This window comes from Schistocerca americana, chromosome 8 (genome assembly GCF_021461395.2).
Source record: "Schistocerca americana isolate TAMUIC-IGC-003095 chromosome 8, iqSchAmer2.1, whole genome shotgun sequence".
Taxonomy (NCBI): Eukaryota; Metazoa; Arthropoda; class Insecta; order Orthoptera; family Acrididae; genus Schistocerca; species Schistocerca americana.
This window is the reverse complement of record NC_060126.1, coordinates 461,620,951-461,640,392: the sequence shown is the minus strand read 5'-3', so window position 1 is coordinate 461,640,392 and position 19,442 is coordinate 461,620,951. Positions and strand designations below refer to the sequence as shown.

Sequence of the window (19,442 nt, the reverse complement as noted above, 5' to 3'; positions counted from 1 at the left end):
TTATGAGCTGTATATTAAATCTGAAGAAACCGCAGAAAGGTAGTAAATTAAAATGATGGGACCTAGATAAGTTGAAAGAATAAGTGGTGGTTGTGAATTTCAGAGGGAACATTACACGAAGATTGACTACAAAAGGGGAAAGGAACATAGTACAAGACAAATGGCTATGTTTGAGAGATGAAATAGTGAAGGAAGCAGAGGACCGAATAGGTAAAAAGACAAGACCTAGTAGAAATTCTTGGCTATCACAGGCAATATTGAATTTAATTGATGAAGGAGGAAATGTAAAAATGCAGCAAATGAAGCAGGAAAAGGAAATGAAAATATCTAAAAAAATGAGACTGACAGGAAATACAAAATGGCTTTGCAGGAATTGCTACAGAACAAATGTAAGGATACTAGCTATATGATTATCAAAGGCTCAGATGGAAAACCGGTACTAAGCAAAGAACGGAAACCTGAAAGGAGTATATAAAGAGGGCTATGCAAGGGAAATGAGCTTGACGGCAATATTATAGAAAGGGAAGAGGATGTTGATGTAGATGAAATAAGATATATGACACGGTGAGAAGAATTTGACAGAGCACTGAATGGCTTAAGTCAAAACTAGGCTCCTGAAGTAGATGGCATTCCCTCAAAACTAATGATATCCTTGGGACTGTTTGACCTGGTGTGCAAGATATATGAGACAGGTGAAATACCCTCAGACTTCAAGAAGAATATAGTAATTCAAATTCCAAAGAAAGCAGGTGCTGATAGGAGTGAATATTACTGAACTTGCAGTTCAATAAGTAACTAACGTTACTAACATTAATTATGTACAAAGGCATGAGAATACTGATAGAAGCCGACCTCAGAGGGACCAGTTTGAATTCCAGAGAAATGTGGGAACATGTGAGAGTACATGGATTCTATGACTTATCTTAAGAGACAGGTTAAGGACATGCAAGTCTTCATTTACAGCTTTTATAAGTTTGGAGAATATGTGTAAATGTCAATTGGGTAATACAAGGAGCAGGAGGTTACATACAACTTCTGCAGAAATCAGATTTCAGTTATGAGTCAAGGAGTGTGAAAGGGAAGCAGGGATAGAGAAAGGGGTCAAAGCAGAATTGTACCTATTGCTGATTTTTATTCAGTCTGTAAATGGAGCAAGAATGTCTGAGAGTGAAATTGTAGTTCTGTCTCAGACAGCAAAGGACTTTGAACAGCTGAATGGAATGGACAATGTCTTGAAAGGATGGTACAAGGTGAACATTAACGTAAGTACACCAAGGGTAATATAATGAACTCTGATTAAATCAGGCAGTGCCGAGGGAATTAGATTAGAAAATGAGACATTAAAAGTAATAGATGAGGTTTTCTACTTGGGCAGCGAAACAACTAATGCATGTAGACTGGCAACAACCAGAAAAGTGTCTCTGAAGGAGAGAAATTTGTTAACATTAAATACAGATTTAAGTTTTAGGTCTTTTCAGGAGTTCTTTGTCTGGAGTGTAGCCATTTATGGAAGTGTGGTGAATAAACAGTTTGGACAAGAAGAGAAGCTTTTGAAATGTAGTGTTACAGAAGAAAGTTGAAGGTTAGATAGCCAGATTGCATAACCAATGAGCTTAGCACATTTCATCTTTTCTCACATTTTGCTTGCTGTCTCAATCATTAATTCCTCTCTGTGTAAATTTCAGACATCACAAACTGACTGAACTCTCCCAAACGGCACTGATTCTATATATCATCATTCTTTCTGTCTGTCTGTGATGATGCATAAAGATAGTTGCATGATTAAGGAAATTCCAGCAAGAAAGATACCAATTGTGAGACTTTGATATTTAATTATGAACATACATGCATGCGTGTGCATGCAGACATGCACAAGTGCGCGCACACACACACACACACACACACACACACACACACACACACACACACACTCGCATACATCCTCTACTTCACTTACAACATAGGTTATATACTGAACAGTGAAGATACTATGGCATACTGTACCTGCATAAGAATAAAATACCACATGGCATGGATGTTACACGTCCTTGCCAGTCCAAATAAGTAGCAGAATACACCAGAGAAAATCATCCCAAGTGATAGGAAGTACCTTAAGTTTACTCGCTCTGCTATAATTCCACTGCAAATGGGAAGTAAAACTGTAAACTTGTACCCATTGGTTAGTGCTACAACTACTACATGCACATCGTCATTAATTCTGTACTCACCTCACAAACATTCCAGCACTGTAAGCAAACAAAAATGCAGAGTCCAGTGTGCCAAACAATGTGGAATAGTCATCTCGATCTAAAAATATTATATAAAGAAGGGAAGATAAGAATAAGCAGAACACCTCAAGCACTCATAACAAAGAAACGATAATTTAAATATCAATGCCTTGTTTTACTAAGTTAAATATGATACATATGTTGCTTTTGTATGTAGAAGGCTACTATCTATTTTAATGCAAAGACTGCCAGCATTTTTAACTTTGGAATTTTCAGTTAATATTCTGTTATACTTTAAAAAAAAGAGAACTAAGACTAAATGCTACATTAAGAGAAAGATTATTTATCGAACTGTTAATCTAGTGTCTTACTAATATAATTTTTAAGTATAATTTCTTGGTTAAACTTATATATTGGATCCCCCCACTCCCTTGAAACCTTGGTTGTGGGAACAGACTGATCTGTAGTGCAGCCTGAGGTCTAGGTTAGGTTGGAAGGTCACAAAATGTGAAGGCATAAAATCTGGTTGTGGTAACAAACTGATTAGTAGTGGACCCTAATATTTACATTCATGACATAGTGAAAAATGCAAAAGATGGGGGTGGGGGGATTGTTTCCAACAAGTAACTTTTAACAATTTCTTCATTATTGTGCAAAAATTATTGAATAAATCTGCAGTAGGCCTACACCAAAAATTGTAATGTGTACTAACAAGAAGAAAATCACAGAACTGAAAGATTTAATATTAAATGTTACTATTTATGTTAATTTTAACAGAACTAACTGCTTATGTATCAAAAGCTACAACTGAAATTTATCTCAGACCATACATCATAGTCATATATGCCATGCAAAGTATCTGAACTGAGGAAAACTGGCTTTTTCTATGTGTAATAATTGTAATATTTGAAACACTAGACACAGGTAATGACTTAGTCTTCAATAAAATAGTGAACAGATAAATTTGGCAAAATTTCTTTGCTGTTTAAAAGCTGCATGTTCATTTGAGTAACTAGTAATGTACATTAGATAACGAACATGTAAGGAACTGTAAATGAAACATCACCTACAGTATACACAGAGGGCAATCTATATCAACAAGTAGTGTTTATGAGAGAGGTAACAATTTTTTTTTTTTTTTTTTTTTTTTTTTTTTTTTTTTTTTTTTTTTTTTTTTTTTTACACACACAATAAATTCTTACCAAATGGAGCCCAGTCGCACCATGTTGAAACATTTGCATCATCATCAGCACCAGGAGTCAGTCCACTGCAGTTCTGATGAAACACGTTTTTCACCACACTTAATGGCTTTCGTGACATATGATAAAACATGTATGACATGTAGGTCAGTAACAGAACACTGACTTTATATCTGAATAGGGACAAAAATGAATACAACACTTAGAAGATAAAGAGACGATTTAACCTTACTTACAAATAGGCAAAACTGTTTCATTAGCCCAAGCGCCCTTTTAGGACAAACAACTAGAACAAAAATACACAACAAATAAAGTTTAAAACGTACACATACTGTCTGTACTCACAGTAAAGCTCGTCTTGGTCCAGCTTCAATACTGCAACAGTCCGACACTTTTTGAACGGCGATTATGCCGAGCGGCACGTCCGTGTAGCGCGACATTTTCTTAGACGTTTTTCGCCGTCTCCTGGTGAATACCTCACAGAAATTTGGGAGAGTCTTTGCTTCCTGCAGGTGTTCTGCCCTGGTCCCAGTTGTCACTCCATTTCTCGCAGTAGTTGTGAGAGTTTCTCCAGATTTTCCGAAGTTGGGTGGTGCAGCTGACCCACTGCTGTGAAGAAATCAGCAAATTAGAAGGCTACAGAATCATCACATTCATTTTTCACTTACGATAACTTTATCTACTTTGCGATACCGCCCTAATTGGCGAGGTACGAGGTTATGGGAGCTCCAACACACTAGCAGCAAGAACGCTCAAAAACCGTAACAGGCAACCAGAAGGGCCAATATTAAACTTCCGCCCATTTCACACTTAAAACAAGCCCGATTTTTGACTTTGTCAGGTCGCTGCCTCAATTTCTTCACCGAACAGTGTGCAATGTTTACACGCACCTTCTGTCATCCGATGACACAAAGCGTGGGACTGCACAAAGACAGTGGCACTCTGATACACATCCCCCCTCCCCGCGAAACGGCTTGCTTTGCGTAGGCTACTTTTGGAGGCCACGCTAGCGCTGGCAAGAGCTATGACTACATCCCGCTATGACGAATTTAACGTGACAAAGCTACACAGAGAGAATGAAGATTCGTGCTTGGTGATACATGAATGAGCATTCTTTTCGCCGTCACGACATGGTATACCGAATGTTGAGGTACATCGATTTCCGCAACCTTGTGCCTAAAAATGAACACGTTTGGCTTCGAAATAGTATGACAACTGGAAAACAATAAATATATCTCAGTGGATGCAAGAAAGGATACAAAGAGAGTAACAAAATATGTTTATTTTTCTCCATAAAGCTCTTGACAGCTGACGTTCTCGCTGATTTCCATCACCACGGGAGCTCCAAGACTGTCAACGCGCGGTTGACAACTGTCATGAATGTTATAGCGGTGTCAGGAAGCAGCGTCTGGCCCACCAAAACGGTGATGATATCAATGGCGAAGATAATAAGCAAACTTTCGATTTTTATACAAGGCATTTTATCAATCAGTTAAAAAACTTTAGTAAGCGCGCTAGATATTGGAAGAATTTCTTCTTTCACCAACGGCAACGATTCGTTTATGTGAAAAACGCCAAGCCGTCCACGGTTTGGAGTCTGTTTCTGCAAACCACTGTGAAGCGCATGGCAGAGGGTACTTCTCATTGTGGCATGTATTAGAGTTTGTAGCCGTTCCACTCGTCTATGGAGCGTGGGCAGAATGACTGAATATCTCTGTGTGCGCTGTAATTAATTTAACAGAAAGCTGGTTGAAACATGAAATTGACAGCAATGAGTTTTTTGGGGAAAATTTAATTATATATCGAAAGGATAGGCAAATGGGAAATGTAAGTGCTGTATTTGTTGCAGTAGACAGTAAACTCAGATCCACCGAGATAGAAATTGAAGTTGCATATGAGACTGTTTGGGCAAGACCCAGTATTAGGGATGGATATGAAATGATAATTGGAGCCTTCTGTCACTCACCAGGTTCGTCTTCTGAAGTAACCGAAAACTTTAGAGAAAACCTCAATTTACTTGTACTTAAGTTTCCCAATCACAATGGTATCATCAGTGGAGACTTTATCATCCGAAAATCAATTGGGAAAATTATAGTTTTGTTAGTGGTGAGCGTGATAAAACATCCTGTGAAATAATACTAAATGCCTTCTCTGAAAACTAAGTAGAACAGATAGTTCGGAATCCCACTCAAGATGGAAAAAGGGTTGGATTTAATGGCAACAACTGGACCTGACCTCTTTGAGGATGTCCGCATTGAAACTGTTATCAGTGACCATGATGTGATTGTAGTAACAATGATTAGCAAAGTACAAAGGACAACTAAAACAAGCAGTTGTTGTTGTTATGGTCTTCAGTCCTGAGACTGGTTTGATGCAGCTCTCCATGCTACTCTATCCTGTGCAAGCTTCTTCATCTCCCAGTACCTACTGCAACCTACATCCTTCTGAATCTGCTTAGTGTAGTCATCTCTTGGTCTCCCTCTACGATTTTTACCCTCCACGCTGCCCTCCAATACTAAATCGGTGATCCCTTAATGCCTCAGAACATGTCCTACCAACCGATCCCTTCTTCTGGTCAAGTTGTGCCACAAACTTCTCTTCTCCCCAATTCTATTCAATACTTCCTCATTATTTATGTGATGTACCCATCAAATCTTCAGCATTCTTCTGTAGCACCACATTTCGAAAGCTTCTATTCTCTTCTTGTCTAATCTATTTATCCTCCACGTTTCACTTCCATACATGGCTACACTCCATACAAATACTTTCAGAAATGACTTCCTGACAGTTAAATCTATACTCGATGTTAACAAAATTCTGTTCTTCAGAAACGCTTTCCTTGCCATTGCCAGTCTACATTTTATATCCTCTCTACTTCAACCATCATCAGTTATTTTGCTCCCCAAATAGCAAAACTCCTTTACTACTTTAAGTGTCTCATTTCCTAATCTAATTCCCTCGACATCACTCGACTTAACTCGACTACATTCCATTATCCTCGTTTTGCTTTTGTTGATGTTCATCTTATACCCTCCTTTCAATACACTATCCATTCCGTTCAACTGATCTTCCAAGTCCTTTGCTGTCTCTGACAGAATTACAATGTCATCGGCGAACCTCAAAGTTTTTATTTCTTCTCCATGGATTTTAATACCAACTCCGAATTTTTCTTTTGTTTCCTTCACTGCTTGCTCAATATACAGATTCAATAACATCGGGGAGAGACTACAACCCTGTCTCACTCCCTTCCCAACCACTGCTTCCGTTTCATGTCCTTCGACTCTTATAACTGCCATCTGGTCTCTGTACAAATTGTAAATAGCCTTTCGCTCCCTGTATTTTACCCCTGCCACCTTCAGAATTTGAAAGAGAGTATTCCAGTCAACATTGTCAAAAGCTTTCTCTAAATCTACAAATACTAGAAACGTAGGTTTGCCCTTCCTTAATCTAGCTTCTAAGATAAGTCGTAGGGTCAGTATTGCCTCACGTGTTCCAACATTTCTACGGAATCCAAACTGATCTTCCCCGAGGTCGGCCTCTACTAGTTTTTCCATTCGTCTGTAAAGAATTCGCGTTAGTATTTTGCAGCTGTGACTTATTTAACTGATAGTTCGGTAATTTTCACATTTGTCAACATCTGCTTTCTTTGGGATTGGGATTATTATATTCTTCTTGAAGTCTGAGGGTATTTCGCCTGTTTCATACATCTTGCTCACCAGATGGTAGAGTTTTGTCAGGACTGGCTCTCCCAAGGCCGTCAGTAGTTCCAATGGAATGTTGTCTACTCCGGGGGCCTTGTTTCGACTCAGGTCTTTCAGTGCTCTGTCAAACTCTTCACGCAGTATCGTATCTCCCATTTCATCTTCATCTACATGCTCTTCCATTTCCATAATATTGTCCTCAAGTACATCGCCGTTGTGTAGACCCTCTGTATACTCCTTCCACCTTTCTGCTTTCCCTTCTTTGCTTAGAACTGGGTTTCCATCTGAGCTCTTGATGTTCATACAAATGGTTCTCTTATCTCCAAAGGTCTCTTTAATTTTCCTGTAGGCAGCATCTATCTTACCCCTAGTGAGATAAGCCTCTACATCCTTACATTTGTCCTCTAGCCATCCCTGCTTAGCCATTTTGCACTTCCTGTCGATCTCATTTTTGAGACGTTTGTATTCCTTTTTGTCTGATTCATTTACTGCATTTTTATATTTTCTCCTTTCATCAATTAAATTCAATATTTCTTCTGTTACCCAACGATTTCTACAAGCCCTCGTCTTTTTACCTACTTGATCCTCTGCTGCCTTCACTACTTCATCCTTCAAAGCTACCCATTCTTCTTCTACTGTATTTCTTTCCCCCATTCCTGTCAATTGCTCCCTTATGCTCTCCCTGAAACTCTGTACAACCTCTGGTTCTTTTAGTTTATCCGGGTCCCATCTCCTTAAATTCCCACCTTTTTGCAGTTTCTTCATTTTTAATCTACAGTTCATAACCAATAGATTGTGGTCAGAGTCCACATCTGCCCCTGTAAATGTCTTAAAATTTAAAACCTGGTTCCTAAATCTCTATCTTACCATTATATAACCTATCTGAAACCTGTCAGTATCTCCAGGTTTCTTTTATGATTCTTGAACCAAGTGTTAGCTATGATTAAGTTGTGCTCTGTGCAAAATTCTACCAGGCGGCTTCCTCTTTCATTTCTTAGCCCCAGTCCATATTCACCTACTACGTTTCCTTCTCTCCCTTTTCCTACTACCGAATTCCAGTCACTCATGACTATTAAATTTTCGTCACCCTTCACTATCTGAATAATTTCTTTTATCTCATCATACATTTCTTCAATTTCTTCGTCATATGCAGAGCTAGTTGGCATATAAACTTGTACTACTGTAGTAGGTGTGGGCTTCGTATCTATCTTGGCCACAATAATGCGTTCACTATGCTGTTTGTAGTAGCTTACCTGCATTCATATTTTCTATTCATTATTAAACCTACTCCTGCATTACCACGATTTGATTTTGTGTTTATAACCCTGTAGTCACCTGACCAGAAGTCTTGTTCCTCCTACCACCGAACTTCACTAATTCCCACTATATCTAACTTTAACCTATCCATTTCCCTTTTTAAATTTTCTAACCTACCTGCCCGATTAAGGGATCTGACATTCCACGCTCCGATCTGTAGAACGCCAGTTTTCTTTCTCCTGATAACGACATCCTCTTGAGTAGTCCTCGCCCGGAGATCCGAATGGGGGACTGTTTTACCTCCCGAATATTTCACCCAAGAGGACGCCATCATCATTTAATCATACAGTAAAGCTGCATGCCCTCGGGAAAAATTACGGCCGTAGTTTCCCCTTGCTTTCAGCCGTTCGCAGTACCAGCACAGCAAGGCCGTTTTGGTTATTGTTACAAGGCCAGATCAGTCAATCATCCAGACTGTTGCCCCTGCAACTACTGAAAAGGCTGCTGCCCCTCTTCAGGAACCACACGTTTGTCTGGCCTCTCAACAGATACCACTCCGTTGTGGTTGCACCTACGGTACGGCTATCTGTATCGCTGAGGCACGCAAGCCTCTCCACCAACGGCAAGGTCCATGGTTCCAGTAAACTGGATAAAAAAAATCAGTAGTGTCATACATCAATGAGGAACTTGAGACTTTCAGCACAGGGCAGGAGCATGCAGAAGAACTATGGCCCAAATTTAAAAGAATAATTGAACATGCGCTGGATAGGTATGTGCCCAGTAGAACAGTTCATAATAGGAGGGACCCCCCATGGTATACAGTCAGTGTAAAGAAACAGATTACCGCATAATAGGTGTTAAACAAAGTGTAGGTTTATAGACAGAGAGATACTGAATGAAACGCATTTGGCTGTCAAGAGAGCAATGTGTGATGCCTTCAATGACTACCATAGCAGAATAACGTCAAATGATCTTTCACAAAACCCAAAGAAGTTCTTGTTGTACGTAAATTCTGTTTGTGGCACCAAAGTTATTGTCCATTCTCTAGCGAGTGAGGCAGGAACTGAAACTGAGGGTAGCAAAGCAAAAGCTAAAATGCTTAACTCCGTTTACAAAGGAAAACCCAGGAGAATCGCCCAAATTTAATCCTCGTACGACTAAAAAGATGAGTGAAATAAGTATTGATGTCGGTGTTATTGAGAAACAGCTGAAATCGTTAAAACTGAATAAAGTTCCAGGGGCCGATTGAGTCCCTGTTAGATTTTGTACTGAATTTGCGGCTGAGTTAGCCCTTCTTTTAACTATAATCTATCGTACATGCTTTGAACAAAAAACCGTGCCCAATTCTTTGAAAAAAGCACAGGTCACACTTGTGTAGAAGAAGAGTAGTAGAAATGATCCACAAAGCTACCGTCCAAAATCCTTAACATCTATTTGTTGTAGAATCTTAGAATATATTCTGAGCTCAAACATAATGATGTATCTTGAACAGAATGACCTCCTCCATGCCAACCAGCATGGATTCCGAAAACATCGATTTTGTGAAACAATCTTAACACTTTTCTCACATAACATGCTGAAATCTGTGGATCAAGCAGTCAGATTGATGCAGTTCCACACCTTCAAATGTACGATCATATGGGGTATCAAGTGAAATTGATGACTGGATTGAGGAATTTTTGGTAGGGAGGACGCAGTATGTTATCTTGGATAGAGAGTCATCGTCAAATGTGGAAGTACCCTCTGGTGTGCCCCGGAGAAGTGTGTTGGGACCCTTGCTGATCATATTACATATTAATGACGTTGCAGACAATATTAACAGTAACCTCAGACTTTTTGCAGATGATGCAGTTATCTCTAATGAAGTACTGTCTGAAATTTGCTGCATAAATATTTTGTCAAAGTGGTGCAAAGTTTGGCAACTTGTTTTAAGTGTTCAGAAATGTAAAATTGTGCACTTCACAAAACAAAAAAAAAAGGTATCCTATGACCATAATGTCAATGAGTCAGTGTTTGGAATCGGTCAACTCATACAAGTTCCTCTGTAGGGATATGAAATGGAATGATCATATAGGCTCAGTCACAGGTAAAGCAGACTTTGGTTCACTGGTAGAATTCTGGAGAAAAAGTCCAACCAGTCTACAAAGGAGATTGCTTACAAGTCACTCGTGCGACCGTTTCTAGAATGTTGCTCAAGCGTGTAGGATCAGTATGAAATAGTACTAAGTACTAACAGGTTTGTTCGATCCGCGGCAGAGTGTCACAAGATAATGAAGGAACTGAACTGGCAGATACTTGAAGATAGACGTAAACTATTCTGAGAAAGTCTATTAACAAAGTTTCAAGAACCGGCTTTAACTGATAACCCTAGTAATATACTACAACACTCTAGGGATCGTGAGGATAACATTAGAACAATTACAGCACGCGCAGACGCATTCAAACACTTATTCTTCCCTCGCTCCATACGCGAATGAAAACAGGAAGAATCCGTAATAAATGGTACAGTGGGACGTACCCTCTGCTGTGCACTTCACGGTGATTTGCGGAATATAGAAGTAGAAATGTCCCTACGAGAGTGATGAGTTGCGGGTTGTATACTATTCCTAGTCATAATTTAAAGCCAGTTCTTGAAATTTTGTTAAGTAGATTTTCTCGGGATAGTACACGTCTACCTTCGAGAGTCTGCCATTTACGAGGTCACTGACTTTGATCGTGTTCTAGGCACTGAATGTCACACGATAACAAGCCCATGAGGGACGTTTCCGCTCTTCTTAACTTGCCCAAGTTGACTGTTGGTGATGTGGATGTGAAACAGAAACGCTGAGTAACAGCCAGAGTTAAACCAAGACCAGGCAGACAACATGTACTGACGGACAGCGACTGCGAAGCATTGCTGAGGATGGTTGTAGAAAATCACATGAAATTTGCGGAATGAATTACTTGTGAGTTCCAAAGTGCTACCCGCAGTTCAGCTAGCACAACAACTGTTCATAGGGCGTTAAAAAGAGTGTAGCCAATGCCAATTGCACAGTTGGTGACTGGAAACGAGTGAATCAGCTTATACTCCGCAGCAATCCGATGGGAGGGTTTGGGTTTAGATTAGATTTTCTTTCCCTCTTCCCTATCCTAAAAAAGGCATCCCTCTGACACCTATGACCACTGGTATTTTACCACTTGCGACAGTGTCCCCCCTTAAGTTTTCTGCAATCAACCCATACAGTTTTCCCTTTCCTTTTCTATTGAGGTGAAGGCCATACCTAGTGTAGTCCCACCTATCGATAGCATCCACAGGAATCAAACCAGTATGGGACCCTATGTCCGGCCTAAGCAGCCACACCAACTCCAAGTTCACCCTCCATACAGAAGAGTTCAAATGAGGCCGATCATGGCGTCTCAACACAGACACAAATCCCACACTCGTATGCTTCGTTGCTGATGCTATCTTCACCAGGTCACTCTCTATGGAATATTCAGAGTCTCTGTCAATGCTATTTCCCGGACCACCCATTATAACCACGGCATCCTCCTTCGTGAAATCCTTGCATAAAGAACCTACATCCTCTGTTACCTGACCCAGATCTACACTAGGCTTGAAAAAGTTTGTGACCTGGTACTCTGGACCTAGATTTTCCTGCAGTAGTTGGCCAACACCTCTACCATGGGAACTACCTAACAACAGAACTTTCTTTCTCTTCACAAATTTCCCTACCTTTTTCAAGTCCTTGAAAGCTTGTTGTGCCCTTTCTACAGCTTCAGCTACATGAGGCTCATCCGATTCTGACTGAGGCAACAGGTCAAATCTATTTTCAAGATTTATGACAAAGCTGTCTGATGCTCTCCTTTGCCTGTTCCCCCTATTATCTGTTGCCACTTCCCACCTCTGTTCACCCTTCTCCCTCTTTAACCTGTCCACATCCTCCCTTGCCTTGTCTAGGTCAGCTTGAAGAGCTGCAATTTTCCCTTCCTGTTCCAGTATTTTCCTGTCTCTACTGCAGATCCTACAATACCACTGGTGAGCCTCATTTATGTCCCCATTTCCCACGCCACTACATTCGCCCCAATGAAAGAATCACTCCATACCCCGGAACTAACGATCCTACGGCATGTCACACACTTCTCACTCATGGTAAAAACAGAAATCGTATAAACTGATTTAAGTACTGACTAATACGTAAACAAAGGACCCTAGAAACTATTCAGGCAGATATAAATAATTTGAAAGAGTATTGAATAAAAAACTGGTGATTACATATAAGTTTAAGTCACTGTTTACTTACGATACGCGCGCGTGAAATTAAGCCTAAAATCCGCGCTATAGGCGCGAGAAGGAAAATAAACTTCTTATCCCGTTTAATCTTATTTAACACTTCACTAACACTTCCACTAATGTAACAACACTTATATTTATACCAACTGGAAACGTTTACCTATAAGTTTAATTCACTGCTTGCTTACGATTCGCGCGCGTGAATTAGGCCTAGGATTCGTGCTACAGGCGCGAGAAGAAAAATACGCTTCTTACACCGTTTAATCTTATTTTATACTGCACTAACATTTCCACTAATTTAACAACACTTATATTATATTTATAATACCTGTAGACGTTTAAAAATAGCTTAATAACAACGCTTTTTATAATTACTTAGTGCAGCAAATACTCGAAGAGTCCGCGTTGGCGCAGTGTTGCCAACCCAGGCGCTTACCCGGAGAACGTTGCCTGGGATCGCGCGTAGTGCCAACAGTGGAGTACGGGGGAGTTGATGTTATGGTAAGGGTGTGTGTGGTTAGGATGTGTTCCTCTTATTGCGTCCAAGGAACCGGGAAAAGAGAAAGGATACGAACACATTTTACAGAATTGTGTACTGTGTACACTAGAGGAAAAGCTCGGAAACGATGATTGCTTGTTTCAGCATGACAATGCGTCGTGTCATGAAGCAGCATCTGTGAGGCAATGGTTTGTGGACAGTAACATTCCTAAAATGGATTAGCCTGCCCAGGGTCCCGAACTGAAACCAATGGCACGCTTCTGGGTGAGTTAAAAAGGTTGGTTTCACTCCAGATCCCGGCGTCCAACATCACTGTTGTTTCTGGTTTCTGCTCTTGAAGAAGAATGGTGTGCCATCCCTCCACAGACATTCAGACACCTCATTAAAGGTGTCCCCAGCACAGTTAAAGCTGTCATAAAGGCAAAGGGGTGATGCACCTCATATTAATGTCCTGTAGTAGATTATTATTATTATTCTCGAGTCAGAAACATACAGGTACATGTACATACATTTTACACAGTTGTCATTACTTTTCACCAAAACTTGGCCACTTTCAGTGCATTTACTGTTGCTTGTTGAAGATGATCTTCTGTACACGAGACTTGGCACAACTGACACCGAAGCATGTGCTGAACTGCCTGTTCTTCTCCACAGTTGCACCGAATATCATTTGGATCAGTGTATCCCCATCTTGTCAAGTTAACTTTTGATCTTCCAACTCCAGATCTCAGTCTATTCAGGGACTTCCAAGCTGTCCATTCCCTGTCATGGCCTGGAGGTAAAGCTTCAACAACTCTTTTCTAACCAGGGAGAAGGTAGGTCGTAGCCTTCCATGGTTGTAACCTAGCTTTTTGATGTCCTAAGGTAACTCTTCCTTGACTTCAATCGTTACGGATGTGGTTCATGCCCATTCAGAGGATGGGTTAATTTCCTGTTCCATTGCCTTTCTTTTCTTGTTCACAGCTGTCTCTCTCCGAACACATGGTGTTGCAATTCCTGAGAGGTGGTAACGCCATTTGACTGTAGTGGATTGCAAGCAACCTGTTATAATTCTGCACGTTTCGTTGGCAGCTAAAGCCAACTGTTTGGCGCGAGCTGAACTATACCAAACGGGACAGGCATACTCTGCCGCAGAATAGCATAGTGCCATTGCAGATGTTCGGATTGCTTCAGGTTGACTATCCCGCTGTGATCTGGCCAGTTTCTGTAGGAAATTGTTCCTGGCGGAAACTCTCGACTTGCATTTCATGCAGTGCTTTTTGAAGGTGAGAGATATGTCGAGTATCACTCCTAGGTATTTTGGAGTCTCGTAGTGTTCCAGTTCGACCCCCGACCATGCTATTTTCAACTTGGCAAGTGGCTTCCTTGTTTCTCAAATGAAAAGCACACACTTGGACCTTTGAAGGATTTGGTTGAAGCTGGTTTGTGTTGTAGCATCTGGATAGATCTTCAAGGGCATTCCTCAGGTTGTTCTCCACTGATTCAAACTCTGTGCTCTGGGTGGCTAGAGCGAGGTCGTCAGCATATAAGAAGCTCCTGGTATTTGGGGCTACAGGTTGGTCGTTCGTGCATAGATTCCTCACTTAATACCGGCTCATGAAACTTCATAATTAAGGTTTGACGGGATGGCTGATGTCTATCCTCAAGCGTCTGTAATTCAGTTTCTCAGTATCTCCTTTATGCTCTGAAGTGATACAAGGAAACCAGTCAACATTCTTGCTACTCCTCTTTGTATACGTTGAACATCCCCAGTTTGTCCTATTTGCTACTGGTCCAACACTTCTGAGCAATACACTCCAAGTATCCTATATGAAAACTGAAGAGAATGTGGAGAAGGTCAGTAGAATTGTTCGAGAAGACCGCCGTCTGAGCGCTCGAGCAATTCGACAACTTGCCTGCATCAATAAGGAAACCGTTAGATTATGCTTGATGTTCTGAGCATGACAAAAATTTGTGCTAAAGTGGTGCAAAGAGTCCTCACAAACGAGCAAAAGCAACATAGAGTGCACTACTGTGCTGACACTCTTGAAAACATTGAAAATGACCCTGGTTACCTCATCAAAGTAATTACGTGTGATGAAATGTGTATATTCCAATATGATACAAAGACTAAGCGCCAATCCTTGCATTGGAAGAGCCCTCAATCCTACAGGAAGAAGGAAGCGCACATGAGCAAATCAAAATTCAAACCAATGATGATCGTTTTATTTGATATCCAAGGTGTTATCTGTGATTATTGAGTGACTAAAGCTTATTATGTAACTGTTCTGAAGACCCTCCTTGAGCGTGTGCGATGCAGACGAGATTTGTGGAAGAATCGCTCATGGATTCCTTGTCAGGACAATGGGCCGACCCATAACGCCATGTCTGTGAAGAGGTTTTTGGCTAAAAACAACATTCCAGTGATGGAACATCCACCGTAGTCGTTTGACCTACCTCCACGCAATTTCTTTCTTTTCTCGAAACTGAAGAGTGAGGGGACTACATTGAAGTGGGCAACATTTCTGTTGGAGTTAGACTATGAGTCCGGTTTCTTCATTGCCACACTTCGTATTCTCAACAGAAGCCAAGAGTCGACTGAGGAAATCGGGCGCTACGCCAGGCCGTGTAGATGCTGCATCTGAATCGTCGTGTCCGCTGTCGGGCCGACAGATCAGGTTTTCTGTAGCTGCCTTTACAAACGTACCTGTCACATCTGTGTCTTCTGTAATTGATAAAAGAATGGGTTTAATTTCCAGTCGCCGGAGAGGTAATCAGAAACGGAGTGCAGCCCGGTTTGGGGAAAGATGTGCAAGAACATTGGACGTGTCTTCACAAAAACCACCCCAGTGATTGCCGTTACAGCATTAAGGAAAGCAGGGAAAACATAACTCTGGATCGGGATTTGAACTAGTGTCCTGTCATGTGAGATGCCAGGGTGCTACCACTGCGCCACTTCGCTCTCCGTTTTTAGGTAGCAACTAAAATGTATTCTCTGAAGCTTCTGCACACATGATCACTATGGAAAGCGGTAAGATTGCAGTTCTACCTTCAGCAACGCGACGTGTTGGTACTATTATGTTTCAATACAGCATTTTTTTATTGTTCTTTTGTGGCCCAGGGAGACTAGGTGGAAATTTGTGAAGGGGAAAAAATTAAAGTAAACAGTATAGACCATGATGCCTTATAGTTGAGTCATCAGCTCCAAAGATCCATAGGTGAGAGACTCTTAACATATCGTTAATACACTCCTGGAAATGGAAAAAAGAACACATTGACACCGGTGTGTCAGACCCACCATACTTGCTCCGGACACTGCGAGAGGGCTGTACAAGCAATGATCACACGCACGGCACAGCGGACACACCAGGAACCGCGGTGTTGGCCGTCGAATGGCGCTAGCTGCGCAGCATTTGTGCACCGCCGCCGTCAGTGTCAGCCAGTTTGCCGTGGCATACGGAGCTCCATCGCAGTCTTTAACACTGGTAGCATGCCGCGACAGCGTGGACGTGAACCGTATGTGCAGTTGACGGACTTTGAGCGATGGCGTATAGTGGGCATGCGGGACGCCGGGTGGACGTACCGCCGAATTGCTCAACACGTGGGGCGTGAGGTCTTCACAGTACATCGATGTTGTCGCCAGTGGTCGGCGGAAGGTGCTCGTGCCCGTAGACCTGGGACCGGACCGCAGCGACGCACAGATGCACGCCAAGACCGTAGGATCCTACGCAGTGCCGTAGGGGACCGCACCGCCACTTCCCAGCAAATTAGGGTACACTGTTGCTCCCGGGGCATCGGCGAGGATCATTCGCAACCGTCTCCATGAAGCTGGGCTACGGTCCCGCACACCGTTAGGCCGTCTTCCGCTCACGCCCCAACATCGTGCAGCCCGCCTCCAGTGGTGTCGCGACAGGCGTGAATGGAGGGACGAATGGAGACGTGTCGTCTTCAGCGATGAGAGTCGCTTCTGCCTTGGTGCCAATGATGGTCGTATGCGTGTTTGGCGCCGTGCAGGTGAGCGCCACAATCAGGACTGCATACAACCGAGGCACACAGGGCCAACACCCGGCATCATGGTGTGGGGAGCGATCTCCTACACTGGCCGTACACCACCGGTGATCATCGAGGGGACACTGAATAGTGCACGGTACATCCAAACCGTCATCGAACCCATCGTTCTACCATTCCTAGACCGGCAAGGGAACTTGCTGTTCCAACAGGACAATGCACGTCCGCATGTATCCCGTGCCACCCAACGTGCTCTAGAAGGTGTAAGTCAACTACCCTGGCCAGCAAGATCTCCGGATCTGTCCCCCATTGAGCATGTTTGGGACTGGATGAAGCGTCGTCTCACGCGGTCTGCACGTCCCGCACGAACGCTGGTCCAACTGAGGCGCCAGGTGGAAATGGCATGGCAAGCCGTTCCACAGGACTGCATTCAGCATCTCTACGATCGTCTCCATGGGAGAATAGCAGCCTGCATTGCTGCGAAAGGTGGATATACACTGTACTAGTGCCGACATTGTGCATGCTCTGTTGCCTGCGTCTATGTGCCTGTGGTTCTGTCAGTGTGATCATGTGATGTATCTGACCCCAGGAATGTGTCAATAAAGTTTTCCCTTCCTGGGACAATGAATTCACGGTGTTCTTATTTCAATTTCCAGGAGTGTATTTGCAGGCGTCTAGCTCAGTTGCTGCTTCCATTATGTTAATCACGTAGATAGCTACACAAGGCAGATAACATTTCTCCTTACCCAGATGAGAAACATAATAAGACTGTTAACAAATGGTACGAAGGAAATGCAGCTGAAAGCAGCTTCCGGAAACAAGTATAGGATATACCACTGAGCCTGCTACCAGCAAAAAATAGTTTTTCATGAAAATACGTGCACGGAGGAGTGAACATGGGAAAAGGGGGTGGCAGGTGTTGTCGGAGAGGAAACAAGAAACCAGCGTTCTTTTTGGGGTCCATATGGAAATTCTGTCAAGACGATGAAAGACAAATTCACTACGTGTAATTGACACTGAAATTATTCCACAAGGAGGATTTTTATACATACTAGCGAACCCAGTAAAGCTCGCATTTGCTACTCTTCAGTACGTAGGGGAATTTCCTCCTACCCCTCTCTTTGTCCATCTCCTCATCCTCATTCCATTCTGTCCATCGCCTCCTTCCCCCTCTCTCTGTCTTCATGTCCTTCTCTCCCCCCCCCCCCCCCTTCCATCCTTCTCCGTGCATATGCTGCTTCGCCATCTCTCTGATTTGAGCCTTGTTTATTGTTGCTGCAATTTCAAATTCCATAGCAGTATTTTATCATAAGCTGATAAACCATAAATACTACTTTTCTGTTTTCTGCGAAAACTGACCACGAGGAAGAAAACAAGCCGCACGTATTCACAAAACAGAGCAAAGCACAGCATTTTCTTTCTCGCAGTCGCTTTTAATAGAAAACTTAACACGTTATACACACATCAATATAAGTTTTGCATCACCCCAGTTCCCAGAACTGCTGAAGATAGATGTTGATTGCGGATATTGTATCATAGACACAGGTCATTTGACTGTTCAGAGATGTCGCTAAATACGCCCAAAGATATAAACAACCACGCATTAACAGCACCCATTAGACTGAGGGGGTCCGACAGCCAATCAGTTGCAGTCATTCCACCATGAAGGAGGTACACGGCTCGTGTTGTCTGTAGTTCAACTGTGCCCAGACAGTCACTACCGCGGTTCGATCGCGTCCGCATTGTTACTTTGTGCCAGGAAGGGCACTCAACAAGGGAAGTGTCCAGGTGTGTCTGAGTGAACCAAAGCGATGTTGTTCGGACATGGAGGAGATACAGAGAGATAGGAACTGTCGATGACATGCATCGCTCAGGCCGCCCAAGGGCTGTTACTGCAGTGGATGACCGCTACCTACGGATTATGGCTCGGAGAAACTCTTGACAGAAACGCCACCATGTTGAATAATGCTTTTCGTGCAACGACAGGACGTCGTGTTACGACTCAAACTGTGCGCAATAGGCTGCATGATGCGCAAATTCACTCCCGACTTCCACGGCGAGGTCCATCTGTGCAACCACGACACCATGCAGTACGGTACAGATGGGCCCAACAACATGCCGAATGGACCTCTCAGGATTGGCTTTACGTTCTCTTCACCGAGGAGTGTCGCAGATGCTTTCAACCAGGCAATTGTCGGAGATGTGTTTCGAGGGAACCCGGTCAGGCTGAACGCCTTAGACACACTGTCCAGCGAGCGCAGCAAGGTGGAGGTTCCCCGCTGATTTGGGGTGGCATTATGT

The 19,442-nt window shown here is 42.5% G+C and overlaps 1 protein-coding gene across 6 annotated transcripts in view; it reads right to left on the bottom strand.

The window, feature by feature from the left end:
* Positions 1–19,442, bottom strand: part of LOC124544755 (glucose-6-phosphate exchanger SLC37A2) — a 379,793-nt gene that overhangs the window by 73,816 nt on the left and 286,535 nt on the right. For 3 of the 6 annotated variants that reach the window (XM_047123420.1, XM_047123418.1, XM_047123423.1), the window contains exons 2-5: positions 3,773–4,036; positions 3,431–3,600; positions 2,229–2,307; positions 2,005–2,140 (exon numbers count right to left, since the gene is read on the bottom strand). In XM_047123420.1, the coding sequence (XP_046979376.1) occupies positions 2,005–2,140; positions 2,229–2,307; positions 3,431–3,600; positions 3,773–4,036 (649 nt within the window). Of the gene's footprint in view, positions 1–2,004; positions 2,141–2,228; positions 2,308–3,430; positions 3,601–3,772; positions 4,037–4,317; positions 4,475–19,442 lie in introns of those variants that run through there. The other 3 variants (XM_047123421.1, XM_047123422.1, XM_047123419.1) reach the window with 3 other exon arrangements.